We start from the raw sequence: 18,749 nt of genomic DNA, 5'->3' as shown, positions 1-18,749 counted from the left end.
GGTAGCTGAATGTATACTTAGTCATTGTATCAAGACAATTGTGCTCGTCCTTTAGGTTTATTTTTCTTCCTGTAGCACTGCAGAAAACGTAAAAGATCAGAAACCTTCGTTTTGAAAGTATATACCTAATGTAGCCTGGTAAATGCGCTTTTATTTTGAAATGTATTCGTATAACCCAGGAAGTGCAAACAATCGGAAGTGGCTAGGTGCTAACCTGGTGTAAACATTGGAAGTTCAGGTGAGTTCATTGTTAGGATCTATTTTAGTTTGGCATCGATGTTTTGAGCCTGATAGATTGCGACATGTCAATAACAACAGGTCTGTGCTGGTCATGGCTGTGGACTGGGTGGGATTCAGTTATGCTGCTCTGGTGTCAGCAGGAGGAATCGCTGGTTTTGTGAGAGCAGGTGGGATAAAATAACCTTTACAACAGGTTTGGTGTTGGTTATTCTCTGCCATGTAACTACACTGACTGGATTTCAGAAGAGCATGTGCTGTTCGTACCAGTGTAAAAGCATTTTATACATTATCCTGCAGTAAAGGATCTGAGTGTATCTGAAGGAGCAGATGTACTGTTGCCTCAATAGACCAGAATGCAATGCAGTCACAGCATGTTTTGTTTACATTAGCTTGATTTCTTTTAGTTGTAATTGAGCTCCACTTATACTTAATAGCCAGGTGATTAAATGCAGTCTAAAACAAGAGCCTCGCGATAAATCCTCGTGTTATTTTGATTATTTTTTTAGTCTGAAAGGACTTGATAAATAAGGCTTTCTGGGAAATGTAGGTAATCTGGTGTCTGGAGGTTTAATAAAAAAGAGACTATATAACTTCATTTCAAAATAAAGCAGGTAAAAGTGTTTCCTCCACAGGCAGCGTCGCCTCTCTGGCTGCCGGGCTCCTGTTTGGCTTGTTGGCTGCACTTGGTGCTTATCTGGCATCTCAAGATCCCAAAAATGTCTGGATTTCACTCGGTGAGCAAGTTTAGCTTGGTAACAGTTTGTTTGTTATTATTGTTATTAATGCCAATAATAGTCTCCCTCCACTGATGATATGCAGGAACTTCAGGAACTCTGGGAGTACTGATGGGACTGAGATTTCTCAACTCCTGGAGGTTCATGCCAGCTGGGTTAATGACTTTAGCAAGGTAACCATTATTACACATTGTACTTTATTTGTTACTGCTAATGGGATAATCATTTACAGTATTCTGCATGATACAGACTGAGAATTTCTGCTTTGACAATCTTCTTCATACATGTGAGGGACCATAGATAAAATGTTGCTCTGGAGCTTATTCTGGGCCAGTCATGGTCTGTTCATGCTCCATGTCAGACCAACAAAGTAAATAAAAAATACAGTCTTTAACTAAATGTGTTTTATTTTCAGTGGACTGATGCTGGCAAAGATCATCACTGGAATGCTAAAGAGGCCACACAAATCCTGAAACTACTATAATGTATCTTAGTGTCTATATAAATATATGCAAAACATTCCCCTCTGTGCAGGCTGGTATCAGTCTTTGTACAAAAATAGTTTAACATAACACATGATTTTATAGGAAAATGTGCACAATACAACTGTGTTGTGAAAAGCCTTTGTCTTTGAAACTACACAGCAGATATGATGAATTTGTTGCTGTATGGGCCTCAGCTCACTTCTTGTGTATTTTATGTACACAATTTGTATTTTATGAAAAAAAATTATATGAATTATATGATTATAGTTTTTCTTCTGCTGTTAAATAATAAATTCACTCACTTGTTTACAAAAATAACTATTTTGCTTTCTACTCTTAATATTTTTTTTAAAAAAAGCCATTTGTACAACACTAAACATTTAATTGCTTGGAAAATTGAACATTGTCTGTATTTCCTGAAAAAAAAAAAAAAAAAAGTGCAGTGGGAAAATTTCCCATGAGTCGCTGGTGGAGCAGAGCACCTACTGTGCTACCGGTGGCCACCATATTTGGCAGTCCAGTCAACTCGTCCGTGCACTGGCTGGGTGCTTGTGCTCCGTGAGAAGGTGCTCTGCCCTGTAGAGGTGGTGCTGGATCCGGGGATTTGAGGAATCACAGATCTGCTCCTCCATCCTTCATACTCTAAAATCAACGTGAAAGGATGAAAGGTAAAGGGGTTTGTAAAATGTGGAAATTGATGTGAAGCCATACTTTTTTGTATTTGTGGTCCTGATCATTTGTTTACCTTCATTTGGGGGTGTTAGTCTGCTTAGAGTGGTTTTGGTTTTGGTTGGTTTGATTTTCGAGTTGATTCTTAGATCAGCAGCAGATGATAGATCAACTAAAAGAAAGTGGGTTCCTTGAGTTGAACAAACTGAAACTCCAAACCTTAAGCATTACTTTGCAGAAGTGTCTGGCTCAGGTCTGAGTTACACCAGACAGCACTGAACCAAACCCAATCCATGTACATAAATATTGTGCTGCAGAGGAAAGAAAAGCTCTGCTGTGACCCACTTGCAGAGATGCTTCCAATCGGTGCCAGTGTACTCCTCTGTCGGGCTGCTCCTGTCCTCTTTTGAAAAGGTGACATGTATGTCTTGGCTGGGTTGTTGGAGTCTGAAAAGGACAATGAATTCTATAAGAGGTTGCTAATGGCCTACTCAAAATTTGAGTAGGTTTGAGTTTTGTAGTCCTCTTGTTCTGTGGCTCTCTAGCTGACTAAATCTTTCATACTACAGAAAACGTCTGTCTAACCACATCTTTTAAAATGGAGTTATAATTTCTAACATTCATCTTCAAATCCTTACCTGCAAACTGCAGCCCCTGTCCTTGGGTTAAGTGTGAGCTGGCCCACAGGTTTCTGCCAGTCACCTGGCTACTTACTGAGGAGTTGCTTTTTGGATTTATGCCTGAAAAGGATAAACAGCTCAGAATGAACTTTCTGTACATCCACACACAAGTGTGTTTTGGAGATATAGTAGTAGCTCATTTTCTCTCACCAGGCAGATATCTGGACTGGAGGAGGTAGTGCTGCTTGGCAGACAAGGTGGTGGAGTCAGGGTTGTTCGGCCTGGTGTTGCTCAATAACCTCGCTAATGTCTTGTTCCTTGACTCTGGAAATCTAGACAAGAAATTATTACATTTTTTTTTAAAACTGTGATTAAGGCACATTTAGATGAAAATGAAGATGTCTAACCGACAGCCGGATCCATTGAGTGTCCTGTCCTTCAGAGAACTGATAGTGGGTTTTTTAGAGATGGAAACTCCACTGTCTGCGTCGTCACTATCATCCCAGCTGTCGACTAACTTGATGAACGTCTGGCCCCATCGCCGACGTCCTGTCCTGACTGCAGGTAAACTGTTTTCAGCTCCACTGGCTGTTCCTCGCTGATGTAGAGAATTATGGAGGGAGGAGTTTTTTGGAGTTTTAAAAATGAGTGTAGGCAATAGTTCAAATGTTTTTTTTTGTTGTTTTTTTTAAAAAAGATATCTTAAGGAACCAAGCATGAATGAATGGGGATAGATATCATTTTAATGTATTTAGATGGTAAACCTTTATATGAACACAAGTTGTAACAAAGCAATTGTAAAGTCAGAGCATTCAGTCTGCACCTGAGTGATACCTACAGTGTGCCAGCCCATTGGTTGCCTGTTTTTCACCAAGCTCAGAGGTTCTTGCTGTCCTTCTGTCAGTGTGCTGGGACCCACGGCTTGATTAGTGCTTGGCTCCATGTTTTCCTGAGGAAGGGAAATCTGCTGCAGAGGCTGGTGGAGAGACTGGCTGCAGGTCTGCAGTTCTTCCTGAGTGCTACTTGGCTTAATGGACTCTTGGTCTGTCTTATACAGGGACAGAGACTTTGGTTCTGTAGCTGCTTCAGACATCTTTGCCTGAGCCTTGTGCTGCTCTGAATAATTCAAGGGAGCATCAAGCGCCTGGCCGACATGGAAGTATGGATAACGCAAAGCCTGGAACATCAGAGGAAAAAATATAGTCAATTAACTACATGTCTGAGCTTAAGATTTAGGTTTTCATCAAAAAACTTAAAATACCATAAAAAGTGTTTATTATAGGAAAAATAAACAGAAAAATATACTGTATAATACTGTGTCTACAAAATAAAAGACATCAAAATAAAAGATCAGACAAATATAGAAATAAGGAAATGGCTTTTAGTTTATAGGACACGGTATTTCATTTATATCTTAAAATAAGGCAAACCAACCCTGCACAAGGTTGACATGTAAATGTATCGTCTTATGGTCTACATCCATCTCAAACCTTAAATTAAGTCAGCTGACATGCATAGTCTCAGTAAATCCAGATTTCAGGTTTGGTATTCCATTAATAAGGTGAACATTGCTTAAAATGGACATGCAAAATATGTCTTTGTGTTAAACAAACCTGAGCAGCACTGGGTCTTTTCTCAGGGTCCCACTGCAGCATGTCTTTCATTAGTGTGATTGCCTCATCACTGGCATTAGGGATCAGGGATCTGAGGCTGGTGGGGACACATTTTGGGAAGCGGAAGTTCATTGAAGCAGCCAGGTTGTAGCCCTCAGGCCAGTCCGACTGATGTGACAAACAGAAGGACACAGCTAATGGATAATCTGTGTGTTTGTGTGTGTTGTCACATATTCTCAACAGTATCAAATACATAATTACAGTGAATTTTTTACCTTGTGAAATGTAAATGCTTCGGAACCAAAACTCACCTTGTTCAGCGTTCCCAGCACCTGACAGATCTTGAAGATCTCATCCACTTCACTGTTACCGGGGAATAGAGGTCTGAGAGTGTAGAGCTCTGCCATAATGCAGCCCACAGCCCAGATGTCAATGGGTGAGCTGTAAGAGCTGGACTTGAGCAGAACCTCTGGGGCTCGGTACCTGTCGTAACAGGATGGGAGGATATTTTGGGTGGGTTTGTATGAGCATGTTTAACTTCTCCTCTCCCTTTTAGTACTAATTTAATCTGAGTCTTTTTAAGGCAAATGCTAAGTGATATTATTACAGCAGGGGCTGCAGAGATCAGCAATGTGCATCAGAGCCTATTTTCTAGAAGGTGTTTCATCTGCAGGAATTGTTTGTATATTAACACACTCTGATATAATATGTTGTAAACAAATCAGCCTCACCATCTTGTGGACACATAATCAGTATATGGTGGCTGGGAGCGGATTTCTCTTGCTAGTCCAAAATCGGCAATCTTAACCAGCTCTGGGCCCATGCAGAGTAAGTTCTCCGGTTTCAAATCCCGATGAAAATACCCTGAAAATCATAAGTTAGTCAAATAAAACTGTACTATTGCTAATACTTACTAGATGTGTATTATTTTAGGTAAATGAATATTTATTGCCTCTCACTTCTACTTCTACCATTAATACTACAACCATGACATGCCTCTCTATTGATGCATTTTGCTTTTGAACAGTTAAAACATCTCTGATATGAAAAGACATTTTAACTCGGGGAACCACAGTCAAGCCAAGCCCTTAAGGAAATGGAGCGGAAAAAGAAAAGACAGGAGGAGTTTCTTACCGTGCTTATGCACAAATGCTAAGGCAGACAATACTTGGAACAGAATGTTCCTTATCTCATTTTCAGAAAACATCTTATCTTCCCTGGCAGCAAAGTGGTAAAAGACAAAAGAAAGAAAGAGGGGATAAAGAAAAAATCGCAGTGCAAGCAATCATGCCTTATTGAAGTGGGAATGGCACCAACACCCACAAACATTAAAAACAGTGCTCAAATTGTAATTTTTTTTTTTCTTTTGAGAAGCAAAACTTTGTTCAGTCCGGCCTTGGTACCACTCACAGCTCCTCTTTGCACTGGAGCACAAGAGAAGTGAGTCATTTTCAGCTGGACAAACTCCTGTGATGTCTGATGTCTTATCCACCATCCAGCAATAACATACTTATCAGGTTTAGCTATGTTGTCTTCTGTTTACTCAACTACTCATGCACAGCAAGGCAGCGCTGACAGCTTCATAGCACAGCATTTTACAAAAGAGGAACAGCGGCACAGTCAGTTCTTTTCCGTCTGTACTGAAAAGCCCTGCTGAAGTCACCTACCATGTTTATGAATAAAGGACAGTCCCTGTAATATCTGAAATGTCATGTTTCTGATGACTGACTCAGGAAGCAACTTGTTTCTGCAAAAACGAAGACCGACACATGATGACTCAAACCGACCCAAATAACTCTCACATTCCCAGTGGTTATAGCGGCACACTGCAGGATTATACCACAAAAATAACTGCACTGAAATAATGGTTCAAAGCATGAGTAACTGTCTGATGTGTTCTTACCTTTCCTTCATGAGCTGGTAGAGGTTTTCTTTCATGTACTCAAAGACAAAGTAGAGGTAGTCATTTTCTCTGATGACTTCCTTCAGTTTCACCACATTGGCATGGTTCAGCTTCTTTAGTGACTAATAACACAACGTTTTTACCAAATATAAATTACACACATAGGTCATTAAAACATTACATCCCAGTGTTTTGGATGCCAAAATCTGGGGCCTTCCTTATTTAGTGGCAACTTTTCAGTATCTGGGACTAAAGTCAGGAAAAGGACTAATACTAAAAGGCAAAGGCAAATTTATTTGTATAGCACCTTTCATACACTACGCAATTCAAAGTGCTTGTGTACTATTGTAGTTATATATTTCTAATGATTTTTACCTTCACTTCTCTCAGATTCAAGCACTCATCCCAAGAATAAAACTTCTTCTTCATCCTGATAAAAGCAAGAGTTTTATCATTGTTACTGTTAATATTTTAATATAGTAATACTACAGTATGTATAATGTCCATCCATTATTATTCCTATTTAGGGTCATTGATATCTGCTGCAGCCTGTAGTATATATAATGTCTGTACTGTAATCTGTAATCTAAAGCATATTATTTAAAGTTTGAAGAAGACTGATACCCAGAAATGGTGTAATACAATGTACTATGATTTATTTCTTTAGCAACTTGAAAATATTTCAAGCATCTGGACGTGTAACATTACAGATACAGACAGAATATATTGTAGATATAATTAAGATGTAGAGACATATGACACACAGCAAAGATCAATGGCTCAATTCAAACCAGGCTGCAGCTATGTGGTCTGCATGTTAGCTAAAAGGCCATCACGCCAACCCTAACTGTATTTTAATATCAGGATAAAAACACTGCAAATGAATTCAGATCTAACTCTTCTGCTAATCTAGAATATGCTCTACTAAACAGCCTCCTAGGCATCATTTGTTGGTTTACATAAGCTTTACTAATATATTTTATACATGCGACATGCTCTTAACCTGATTTTCTTAAAACTGCAGACGTCCATAGTATGTTTCCTATACTTCAGGGGAACACTATGCAGTGTACTCTTACTGCTTTCACTGTCATCAGTAGTATCAGCTTGCACCTTACATTTACAAACACTGTCTGACAGAGCCTCGTGAAACATCCATTATTTATTTGTGGCCAAAGACAGATTCTTAAACAGTGCGTTGATAGAAATATCCTGTGGGCCAAAAATTGACAAAACTTTTAAAAAAATGTAGGTTAAAATGCTTTGCCAGGAACTTGCATTTGTTGATCTTTGTCATTTCAAGAGCTTTCATACATTAAACTTTTACACTTGGTTCACATAAAGACAAAACCTTTGACTTAAAATGGCATAATTCCTCAAGTTGTTCAATTCTTCATACATTCTCTTGAAACTCATGAAACTCATGAGGATTCCAGTCTTAAAATACCTTACAGGAGCTACTCAGAGTTTAATCAGCTTAATCCTTCTAGATGCAACAACACCGTGTGTCCCTGGAGTGTTTACTGACGCCACACTCACCTCTTTATGGCCACCAGCTCCCCAGTTTCATTGCTCTTGCCCAGGAGTACACTGCCATATGTGCCGTCCCCCAGCTGCCTCAGAGTGGTGTAGCGGTTCATCATCCAGCTCTGCCTCTCCTTCAGCAAGGAGCCTTGACAGTCCCACACAGTCCAACAGTTGGTCACAGTAAACCCAGTAACATCCCTTCATACATCAACACCCTCTGCACTGCTCTATCCTCCTGCTGCTATGAAGCTACTCACAGGTTACTCTAGAAACACTGAAATGAAACATGAGTGTCCATCCTTTACCTTACTCTGTGCAGACTGGAAATGAAGGGTGGATATCTCTCTGGTGATGGAGAGTGGAAAAACAACACTATCTCAGACCTGTTGTTGGACACTGTCTCACCTATCCAAAGCTAAGCATAGCAGATAGAGGAAGAGCGACTCCCTGTGAGGGGACGTGGATTAAAGGTGACGTGAGATTAAGACTATATTCCAGAAAATGGACTAGCAGGAGAAGCTGGAGATGTAGTTGTACCTTATCAAGACCTCTGAGTGTGAAAATAGGACTAAGTTGTGTTAACTTTGTGATCATTCAAACCAAGACTACATCCATAAATCTGATCCAGGAACAGGGGGCTTTACTGTGCCTGCCTTTGTCCTATGCTGGTCATATAAAAGTGAGCCAGAAATCTTGAAAGGCACTTCTGAAAACTGAAAAACTGGACTGAACATGGTGTTGGACTATTGGGACTGGAATCCTGGTTGTACCATATAGAGCTACCAAACAATCATCATTTTCTTTTGTCGTTAGCACACATCTGTTATTACAGGATGCTTTCAGACACAATGACACTGTCCCACTGTGCCATCGACTCTAATGTAAGTCATCTTTCACTACACATTTTCCCCTGCTGTTCTTTAATATCCAATTAGAGAGTACACAGTGGCCAGACTTTAAGAAACTAAGGTCACTGTATTTACGACGTAGTATGTCAGAGATGGCAAGTTAGTGTAAGTCAAATTGACTGATTTAACCGAAAATCACAAGTCATTGTTTGCACTTTAGGCCTTTACAGTGCAGATTATTTAGAAGGGATGGCACCACTTTCTACATAGAGTTTGAGTCATAACCACCCACATTACAAATGACCTATTCATCTCAGCTAATCATTTGGTATAACGCTAGCCTATAAAATGTTTGAAGAGTAAAAACTGTTCATCGCAAGCCCGAGACCACACTCACACATCACAGATTTAACAATTGTATCGCAAATCTCAACCTTATTTCCTTTTTCTCGTTGTAACCACTTCATCGTGTTGTTTAATAAACTTTAATATTTGATTTAACGTTAGCTAGTTAGCATCAAGCCTGCTACAAGGGCTAACTAACTAGAGCAGCTAACGTTACACAGCAAAGAAGCCAAACTTACCCGCTAACCTCCAGTCCTAATTGTCTACCTTACGATCAAACAAATATTTTGACTAAAAGTCTTCCATGTCTACTATCATTTCAGTAAAACTGAAGTAAAGCTCACTTTAGTGCTCATGAAGATAACACGGTGTTTCTGGCTGCGAAGAGATGCTACTAAGGACGGATTCCTGTCTCCTAGGCAACGCAGTCTTTTCAAAATAATAGAAGAAGAAGAAGAAGTACTTTATTAATCCCCAAGGGGAAATTCAATTGTTACAGCAGTTATTAAATTTGAGATTATTTAAATTATATTGATTAATAGTAATTCATAAAGTAAAGTAATAAAGTAATTAACTAATTATTTATGGGGGGGGGGTGCGTAAAAACATATGCAATATGTGCACAGCTTTACTTACATATTATTACATACATAGTACATTAAACAAATAGCATAATCAAATTAATTTAAAACTACATACTGCGTATATACACCTACACAGTAAAAGATGGATAGTTTAATAATATAAGATAAAATGTAAATATATGTCTATAGAATCTCATACAAAATAATAACCACAATAAAATATTCACATATTTATATTGTATGTATAATTCCTATTTTTTCAGGAGATTCAAAACAAACTCCACAAGTTCAATGGCCAACATGAATTTAAAAAATCACTTTACAAAAATGGAAAGTTGAACAATTCTATAAATCATGTAATACAAGCAGAAACTCTTAACAGCTATTAAAAACACCAGACACGCACAAAAAATAGAAAGACTGAAAATTCCTATAAATTGGTTTACACTGTGATCACTGATCCATCTAGCCCTACATGTGTTTTGCAAGTGCTCCATCTAGTGGTTCATTTTCCACCCAACATCTAAATATAACTTTGGGCCCCATAACCCAGGCAGTCCCAACTTTTTCAAACCCTTGCAGTCACACAGGAGCCTCTTTATTGATTATTCCACTCATGTGACTTCAGCTAGAAAAACATTACGTTTCGCTTCCCTGAGGATTAACTTAATCTATTGTGGACTTTTGTGGGCCCAGTAGAAGTCAAAGAAATAATCATAAAGCTGATGATATTGATATATTGCCCGTGTGCAAATGAGTCTTGTTAAATTAGGACATTGGAATTAGGGAAACACAAAATAACAATTAAATAATTTAACTGATCTTTGTGTAAATGTATTGGAAACTGTTTTGTTGTGTAATTCCTACTTTAGTTGGGTTTTAATGTGGCTTGTGGGCAAAAGACATGAGCTCTTAGGCCAAATGAAGAATGTCATGTGCTGACAGTAAGAGCAGGTTCACTATCTACAGCAGAGTATGTGTCTTCAGACATGCAGGCATGAAATGAGGTGAGGAATGAAAATCATGACCAGCATTCTCGAAATGGCCATACTGTAGTAACGTGACGTGCCGTGCATTGCACCTAACAACTGTGCAGTCAAATTGTTCCCCGTCTGCGCTGTGCATAGACGCGTTTTTCTCCAAGGTTGTGCTTTTGGTTACTTACGGTAAGGTGGACCCGCAGTGTCCACTAAAGGATCAGGTGATCCACTAACTACGAAGCGAAGGTTGACTGGGGAAAATGCAAAATGACATATAGCAAATGTCGGAGCATAATTCATTCACATTTTCGGCTCAAATTCGGGTTTAACTCGCACCGCTGGAGCTCCAATGTAGCGATGGCTCGTTAGGGCTGGTGGCGCAACCGCGTTTTTTGGATATTTTAATTTATGAAAAATCACATTCACAGACAAATATTGGTTTCAACATGGGGCTGTGCTACAGTTTGCGCCCCCGGCTTTTCGGGGACCTGAGCGGGTCTATCTCCAACGCTACCTCGGACTCTGACCAGCCTCCAGACGCCTCCGTGCCGACCCGTGCCGGGGGAGCTCGCCAGGAGGACACCGGGGGATGCGGAGAGACCTCGTCGCTACGCGGCGGCGGCGGCCCGGTGCGCCCTGGGGACCCTGCCAGGCTCCCAGCCGGGGAGCACCGCCGTGGAGACACCGGTACCGACGGTGTGCTCATACAAAACGGAGGTGGCGGAGGAGGAGGCAGCGGTAAAGGGACAGGAAAGGACCGGGGCCGACGCTTACCCCTGCTGCAAAAGCCTAGCAGCCAAAAGCAGAAAAACTGGGACAGATTGCTGGTGGAGGAGAAGGAGGCCGAGAAGGAGGCGAAGAAAGTCAGTAAGAACATTGACAGGGCGCTGAAGGAGCTCAAACGGGAGTACAAACAGACGCATCGGCTGCTGCTGCTCGGTAGGTTGAGTCTCTGTTGTTGTTGTTGGACGAGGAAGGCGTTTTATTATTAGAAACCAAAACGCACCGGCCTTTCCAGAAATTATGTCACTGCTCTGGCGAGGCCTATTGCCACATCTGTTGGCTTGGCTGTGAACACTACCCCTGCGGGCTGGCAATGACAAATGATGATCACTGGGCCTGCTGTCCGGTTACTATTACATTTAGGCCTTTAAGGAATCTGGAACTGAAAATAGATCATATTGTCGACTATTCCAGTAATCCAGCTTAAACAGGTTTCTACAGACCATTTAGCTCTGGGCTATGTTTGCTCTGAAAACTAGTATGGTAGCCTCTGGTTCTGTAAGCAGTCCTACAATACTGTATGGAATAGGAGATGAATAATAGCCCTTTAAACGGCTTTGGCCTATTACAGTCATTGTTATAATAAATACATGTTTGCTGTGGTATATTAGAGTAAAATAACATCAGAGTATAGTGGCCTGAAGCATGGAAGAATGTTGTTTGGTGTTGTACACAGTATAATTTAGTTGACTTTAGGGTACAAATGTGTTTGTGGACCTTACTGGAAGATGTTTTCTATAAAAATTACTCTAATGTAGTAGTATAGTTTAGAAATGTGCCTGTCCAGGGACTTTGGACTCACTGTACCACATCTACAGGAAGTTTCTCAAATAAATCGAAGTATATTGTAGTAGATTAGACTGAAGTGTTGGGCCCAGTGTGTTATGTGTACAGTGTAGTATATAGTGTGATTTAATAGCCTACACAAACATATATAGAGACCACTTCATGTTTGGCTCATGGGTCATGTGTGCTCTGAATATATTGTAATATAACATTTCATGATCACCAGGTTCAGTAGAAATATCCTTTTGACTGACTATGATACATGTACCGTAGAGTAAAGGACAGTATATTGTGATATAATGTATAGTTTTGCAGACTTTAATCTTCAGAGACGTAGAGGGAACACTTAATTTACTCTAAAAAGTACTCTAGTACTGTGATGTAGTGTGACATCTCCACAGTGACAAATGAAAAACAGCCCTGACTAGCTGTGACACATTTACAGTAAAGTATTTCAGTAAATAATGAAGCATTGTAGAGTAGGATGTAGTACAGTGAACTGTAGTATAGTATACTGTAGTAAAGCACTGTATACTGTTTAATAGTATACTTTTATATGGAAGGATATGTGGTGATGACTAGCTACAGACCCATGTATGCGTATTTAAGTAATATATCGTATAATATAGTGTCCTCTGGTGTAGTTGGTTAGATTTCCAGGTACTAAAAAGTAGCATATTAACTGCAGTTGTACATTTTCAGAAAGTTTTTAATGAACAAATCTAGGGTGTAGAATATTCTAACAAAGTGTAATATAGTATGTCATTTTTTAATATTTTATAGAAGAGGAAGAAGAAGTTAGTTAAGCTTAATTGATTTAAGTGAAAGTTCTGAAAGGTGTATTTGTATCCACATAAATCACTTGGTTTATATCCATTTGAAATTATTATATATAACATGCAGCCAGTCAGTAGTTTGTCATTCATCAGTAGAATTTCCAAATATCACTCAGCAGCATCCCAGTTATGTCCTGAAACGGTCGGCGTGTTTCTTCACGGAGTTGTTTTATCAGGCCGCATCACTCTAACACGGCTGTCCCACACTTTGTTAGGACATGTTTCATCCACTGCACACACAGTTAGCAGAAAGCTTCCAAAATTAACACCTAGTTTTACTGATTAACCTCTCCAGCTGCTCTTGAGTGCAAAAATGAAGAGCAAATTTATAGTCATAATTCAGTTGGATTTAGCTGGGTGGGTAGTGTTTTTATACCACACATACAATAAACAGTCAGTGGTTACCTTTTAAAGAAAACGTCTTCATCACAAACAAAGGCCTAACAGTCAGCCAACCTGGTGGGGAAACAATGTCAAAATGTTGGTGCATTTTTAATAAGAAAATGCTGCTTTCAATTGTGCCTCTCTTATGTCAAACCTAATAACATTTTGCATGTATTTGCTTTAGTTTAAACAGTATAATGCTTCGTTACACTATATAATAAATGGCTACCAGCTTAATATCCTGAGTAAACATCCCTTGGTAATTACACACAGGAAGAAATGGCTCATCCTAATGAAGTCACACAGGGAAGTGTCATACATTCTTCCATGAGCCACTGTTGAAAGCTATCCAGTATGTGTGACCCATGTTACTGTGTGATTTGAGCATGTTATTATGGTTTGGGTGGTTTTCTTCGCCACGATAGAATCACAGTTATTTTGAGAGCTATCTGTCCTGCTATACCCAGGAGGCTAAGCACTTTTGGTTTTCAGGACTTTATACCTTCCAGGTCTTCAGCAGGACTCTTGTTGCATGCCAGAGGACTGAGGTGGTTTGAATTCCTCTGAAAGTGGACACCTTTAAAATAGGGTAACATTTCAAGGGAATGTATGCTGCCTAATCTGGGATACTTTATCTGTTTGTGTTTGCTGCAGGTGTTTAGTTGAATAATGATAGCCATAAGGAGCTACCATTTATCCTAAATGTGTTGCCCTGTCCAGCTGGAGCCAGAGCTGGAATGAATCATTTTTGATCATATGTATGGCCACTTAAATATTTTGAATGATCAGGTTTTTGGTATCTTACAGTTTATGATACAAACTGGCAATTGATAATGTCTGCCTGGAAAAATTCAGGGTTGGCTTTTTCTGAATGCCAATATAAAATGACAAAAATGGTTTATATTAAATAGTGTTCAGATTTAAGGTTATGTTTTGAAAATCAGAAAAGGAGCGATTTGTTGTTGCTTTGGAAATTAAACAGCATTAGTGAAATGATGATTTTTCAGTGAATGTGAAACTGAATTTTTTCATTTCTGACAGAAAACTGTTAAAGTACTGGACCCATAATATCCATTCATTCTTTCTCTATACTGCTTAGTCCAATGCAGGGTCATGGTTGGGGTGCTGGAGCAAATCTCAGCTGACAGTAGGTGAGAGTAGTTGATGGTGATGATTTTAAGGTAGACCTATATCACCTGCTCTAATTCAAATGAGGTGCAGTAACCCTGCTGAATTGAAGGTTTCTAAATCAAATGCTTCAAAATAAAGTGGTTTGAGTTTTTTGTGTGTATGTGCTGATGTAGTTTGTCAAAATCAGAAAATAGGAATTGCAATTTAAAGGACATTGCATTGGGATCTGGGAAGCCTTAATTTATCTGTAACTGATGGTATAAGAAAAATAAATTGTATGGTAAGTCCACATAAGGTTCCTCATATTCTCCCAGTAGCTGTGCAGACCTTTATCAACATCTTTAGGAAGGTCAGCTGCATTCTTGATATTTAACAGATCATTTCAGTCCTCCAACCATCAGATTAATGCAGTGCTACAAGGTTCATACTATAAAATAAGGCCCAGTTGTGAGGTGACTGACATGGCCTTCAAATGTAACTTTATGGATTTCTGTTTTAGAAATGGAAATGAGGGTATATGTTGTGTTCACTTTAGTGTACAGTCTTGAAAGATTAATAGTATTGACCCCTCTAGTAAAAAAACAATAAAAACTATCCTACTGGATGCAACAATTAGGCCAAACCGTTTGCAAAATACAGTGCTCATTAATAAACCTCTGTGAACAGAGAACAATGTACAAAATCTCCAGTCCTTTAATAAAGTTCCTTTAGACTATGTTTTAGTACAGGAATACAGGGATGGGAACTGGAAGGCAAGTTCCTATTATTTCTTGGAAAGGAAGTTACTTTATTGTTAGGTCTCTTGGATCAGATTCTGTACAAGCCTGTGATAATATCTGTTAAAGCTTTCCTAGGTGTCCTTAACTGGCTGTCATGGTTTGTCTCTTTTGTCTTTGTCTTTTGAGCCACTACCCTGCACATGAAGCTATATTTTGGAAAAGCTTACTCATTCACAGAGGTACACAGTGGAATGTATATTCCTGTTGGTCCTCCCCTTTAAATACAAGTAGAGTAAAGTGAACTTTGCTTCTCTCTAAATGGTTTTTTATCATTGAACTTTACCACTGCTGTAACTGTATGGAGTTCCTAGTTAATGTAATGACCAATAGGAGGTAGTGAAGTATAAATTATTGACATATTTATGGTACTGATAATGTGTCTTGATACTTGTGTCGGTTGAATCAAAGCAAACCATGCCACACCAGAAGGACATTGGACTATACTTACTTACATTTCCACTTTATCAAGAGCCTTTGTCCCCTAAAAGAGTGTTATAAAATACTTTCCAGCTTTAGAAAAAATATTTCAAGGAGGCTAATTTTAGCTAGATATCATTTGGATGTCTGCCCTGTTTTTTTTTTATCAATTACAGTTAGGGCTAGTAAAGAGGTGTGGAAGATTTATACATAGAAAAGAAGTCTTATTATAAAGTGTCAGATGTTGTTAGATTTATTCTGACAGTTAACTGGCATCTTTATCCCGGCACATGCCTTTGGCTATATTTAATTTATTTATTAAAAGATAATAATTTCATAGGGCCTCATATTTTATTCACAATATTGTTTAGAGTTCATTAGGAACTACTTTTACTCTGGCAGGGTGTGGGAATCAAACCTAAAACCCTGGCAGTGTGGTTGCCATTTAGCAGTGCAGGTCTGCTGTCGGTCTGAAAATAGCAAAAACATCGTTGTCAGACTTTGAAAACAGAATTTGCTTGTCGTAGACTATTTTTAGATCATTGTATTACTGTGTTTACTTAAGCAAAGGATCTGAAAACGTCTTCCCACACTGAGCATGCACACTCACTGACAGGAATTAGTTGTGGATTATTGCTGCTACTATTACCTACGAATATTGGAATGAGAGTTTAAAGCTCCACTCAGACATGTTTTTATTTCTAAAACTTCAACGACTAAACAAAACATATTTTGATGTTTAAGTGTGTCAGTTGTATTTTTGACCACAGTTGTCTTTAAAAAGTACTTGTTATATCACAATATAATGCTCATACTTGCCCCTTCATCAGATGGCTGTGAAAACACACACACTGTTAGTCTGGTTTAGAGGAAGCCACAGCAAGCTAAAGATAAATATGAGACCGTTCTTCCTAAAACGGACATTAATTTATGCAACAAAACCTGATCCTATCATTCGTAGGGAAGTAACAGCAGCCACAGCATGTGTGCAGTGCTGCCTCTAACCACTAGAGAGCGATGTGGGTCAGTCACTTGTTTTGACCTTGCTTCCTGAGGTGGTGGTGGTGGGACACACACACACACATGATTTTCTTTCTTTTTTTTTTTTTGGTCAGGGTGGTGGTAGTAATATTTTAATGCCACTAAAGTTGATGCGAGGGTTCTAGTCTTGTTTTGCATACTGCACTACTCTGCTGCATGCATTTCACTACATGAAGTTATTATTTGCATTATGTTTGCATAATGGCTACAGTAACAGCACACTCCTTGCAATATGTTACACAAATTATCATTTATGTTTACCTCAGCCTATTCAGTGATCTAAGCGTGTTTGTAAAAAAAAAAGCGTGTGTGTGTGTGCGCGTGCGTGCACGTGTGTGTGCATATGCTGAGTTCCTTTTCCTTCCTGAAAGCAACAGTTTAGTACTGTAAGTTAGCCTAGCAATAACAACTTAATGTTAAGGTAAATCTGTCAAGTTTTACTGGTTGCTCTTGAATGAAAAAGACTTTATTCTATATCTCACACATGCAGACATGCGGACAGAGATATGTTATTGTCACCCACAATAACACAATAATCTAAATGTTGTCAAACCTTAACAAACCCACACCCTATTTTGGTCTGGGTGAGAGGAAGCCACAGCAAGCTATACATAAATGTCACACAATACTGAAAAAGTTAGTTTTCTACATCCTCCTTAATGCCATAAACAGAACTTACATTGCCAAACTATAGTTATTGCAATATTTATTCTGTTTTTAGACATGGTGATACAACTTTATCATATGTCACAATATAGATATAATAATATAAGAGAATTTGTTTGTTACTGTTGTTACTACTCCAGAGGTGGTCTGTAGTTTCATTGGGTGAGTTTACAGTATTTGGAAGTTGCTGGTCGCCAATGAAAGTTGGTAAATTCCTGCAGAAGTCAGACATACTTGAGACAAATATATTAATTGCTTCCCTAAGAAAACATCACCATAGCATTGACTGTAAGATTTGACTAAGTCCTGTATATGGACTTTTTTTTTTTCTTTGTTTTGTAAAACTAACTAACTATTGAGTGGTTAATGGCCTGAGGTTTTACTATACCAAGTACTAATTCCTGGGTGTCGTTGATGGTGATGATTTTAAGGTAACCTAATCAAAGTGGAAGATGTTTTTGTTTCCTGTATTATCACTGTAGTCTTAACACTACAACAATATCATGTATATAGCTCATGGTAATATCATGATATTTTTTTATGTTTTGTTAAATAAGCAGAGGAAATTAACTTTTCGGGCTCTGGCCTGTGCATGTAGATGGCCTGCTGCTTTTGGGGGCTCTGGGTATTGCTCAGACGTATTTAAGCAGACCCTTTTGTTAAGGGTTTTCAGGATATGTCTTTATACAGTAAGCAGTGTTTTCCAAGCTGCTTTGACATGTGACCTCCCCCTTAAACAAAGTAAATTCCATTTGTGACCCCTTGACAATTGAGTTGAGTTAGTATGGATCTACATGTTATGACAAGTTCAACCAACCTGGGATTCTTCCTTGTCAGGTGATTTATTTGAATGAATGGAGAGGTTATCCAGTTATCCAGTTATTCACGTGAACAAAAGCAAAGATTAGAAAAATGTCTGAAGAAATAAACATGAAAATATATATATATTTTTTTTTCTTCTGTCCGATCGTGTGGCAATACCACAGTGTAAAAATGCCCTATTGAAATAAAAGTTGTTGATCAAAAATTTATTTGATCCAAGGTAGGTACCAAAACATACTTGAAGTATTTGACTTTGAGAAGCAGGTTACTATTATTGTTGGTCAAAGAGGTCTAACTACTTATGTTCTGTTGGTAATTTAACATTACCAACTATATTACTGAAAGTAGCGAAGTAGAAGCATAAAGCACAAATACTTTTTAATCACACCCAAGTGCAGTACTGAAATAAATGTTTCTCTAGTCATTGTGACTTTTTCACATATTGTACAAAAGGACAAAATATTGATTTTGGAGATTAGTGGCTTCTGTTGCTCCCCTTTTTGATGAACATTATGCTGACATGAATCTAGTCCCAGTGATTTGAAGGTAACTAAGT

The 18,749-nt window shown here is 38.7% G+C and overlaps 3 protein-coding genes across 6 annotated transcripts in view; 2 read left to right on the top strand and 1 right to left on the bottom strand.

Moving 5' to 3' along the window:
• Window positions 1–84: 84 nt before the first annotated feature.
• Window positions 85–1,804, top strand: LOC113134717 (transmembrane protein 14C-like). The gene is made up of 5 exons (XM_026314211.1): window positions 85–238; window positions 319–407; window positions 873–974; window positions 1,060–1,147; window positions 1,390–1,804. Exons 2-5 carry the CDS (start codon window positions 332–334, stop codon window positions 1,445–1,447), a joined length of 324 nt encoding a protein of 107 aa, XP_026169996.1. The 5' UTR covers window positions 85–238; window positions 319–331; the 3' UTR covers window positions 1,448–1,804.
• Window positions 1,732–9,398, bottom strand: LOC113134715 (serine/threonine-protein kinase MAK-like). Of its 4 annotated transcripts, XM_026314206.2 has the most exons (16): window positions 9,224–9,387; window positions 8,097–8,136; window positions 7,804–7,936; window positions 6,640–6,694; window positions 6,265–6,386; window positions 6,029–6,108; window positions 5,093–5,225; window positions 4,673–4,844; window positions 4,362–4,529; window positions 3,587–3,925; window positions 3,156–3,346; window positions 2,959–3,080; window positions 2,767–2,868; window positions 2,474–2,575; window positions 2,205–2,300; window positions 1,732–2,101 (listed from the first exon to the last, which is right to left on the bottom strand). In XM_026314206.2, the coding sequence occupies exons 3-16, from the start codon at window positions 7,905–7,907 to the stop codon at window positions 1,950–1,952; spliced, it is 1,938 nt and encodes a 645-aa protein (XP_026169991.1). In that variant the 5' UTR covers window positions 7,908–7,936; window positions 8,097–8,136; window positions 9,224–9,387; the 3' UTR covers window positions 1,732–1,949. The 4 variants fall into 4 exon arrangements, with proteins under 4 accessions (XP_026169991.1, XP_026169993.1, XP_026169990.1 ...); XM_026314208.2 differs by lacking the exon at window positions 8,097–8,136 and having other exon boundaries at window positions 9,329–9,398; XM_026314205.2 differs by lacking the exon at window positions 8,097–8,136.
• Window positions 9,399–10,773: 1,375 nt separating this feature from the next.
• Window positions 10,774–18,749, top strand: part of LOC113134511 (guanine nucleotide binding protein (G protein), alpha activating activity polypeptide, olfactory type) — a 37,186-nt gene continuing 29,210 nt past the window's right edge. The window contains exon 1 of the mRNA XM_026313921.2: window positions 10,774–11,487. Coding sequence (XP_026169706.1) covers window positions 10,995–11,487 — 493 coding nt within the window. The 5' untranslated portion in view covers window positions 10,774–10,994. The remainder of the gene's footprint in view (window positions 11,488–18,749) is intronic.

Source organism: Mastacembelus armatus, chromosome 17 (assembly GCF_900324485.2).
Source record: "Mastacembelus armatus chromosome 17, fMasArm1.2, whole genome shotgun sequence".
NCBI classification, from domain to species: Eukaryota; Metazoa; Chordata; class Actinopteri; order Synbranchiformes; family Mastacembelidae; genus Mastacembelus; species Mastacembelus armatus.
The sequence above is the reverse complement of the archived record's forward strand: the minus strand, read 5'-3'. Positions and strand labels throughout refer to the sequence as shown.

Coding starts and splice junctions, on each gene's coding strand:
- LOC113134717 (XM_026314211.1), top strand. CDS start 332: ATGGCTGTGGACTGGGTGGGATTCAGTTATGCTGCTCTGGTGTCAGCA. Junction 408..872: donor CGCTGGTTTTGTGAGAGCAG/GTGGGATAAAAT, acceptor TTTCCTCCACAG/GCAGCGTCGCCTCTCTGGCT. Junction 1,148..1,389: donor GGGTTAATGACTTTAGCAAG/GTAACCATTATT, acceptor TTTTATTTTCAG/TGGACTGATGCTGGCAAAGA.
- LOC113134715 (XM_026314208.2), bottom strand. CDS start 7,907: ATGATGAACCGCTACACCACTCTGAGGCAGCTGGGGGACGGCACATAT. Junction 6,109..6,264: donor TACCAGCTCATGAAGGAAAG/GTAAGAACACAT, acceptor TCGTTTTTGCAG/AAACAAGTTGCTTCCTGAGT. Junction 4,530..4,672: donor TGCTGGGAACGCTGAACAAG/GTGAGTTTTGGT, acceptor TTGTCACATCAG/TCGGACTGGCCTGAGGGCTA.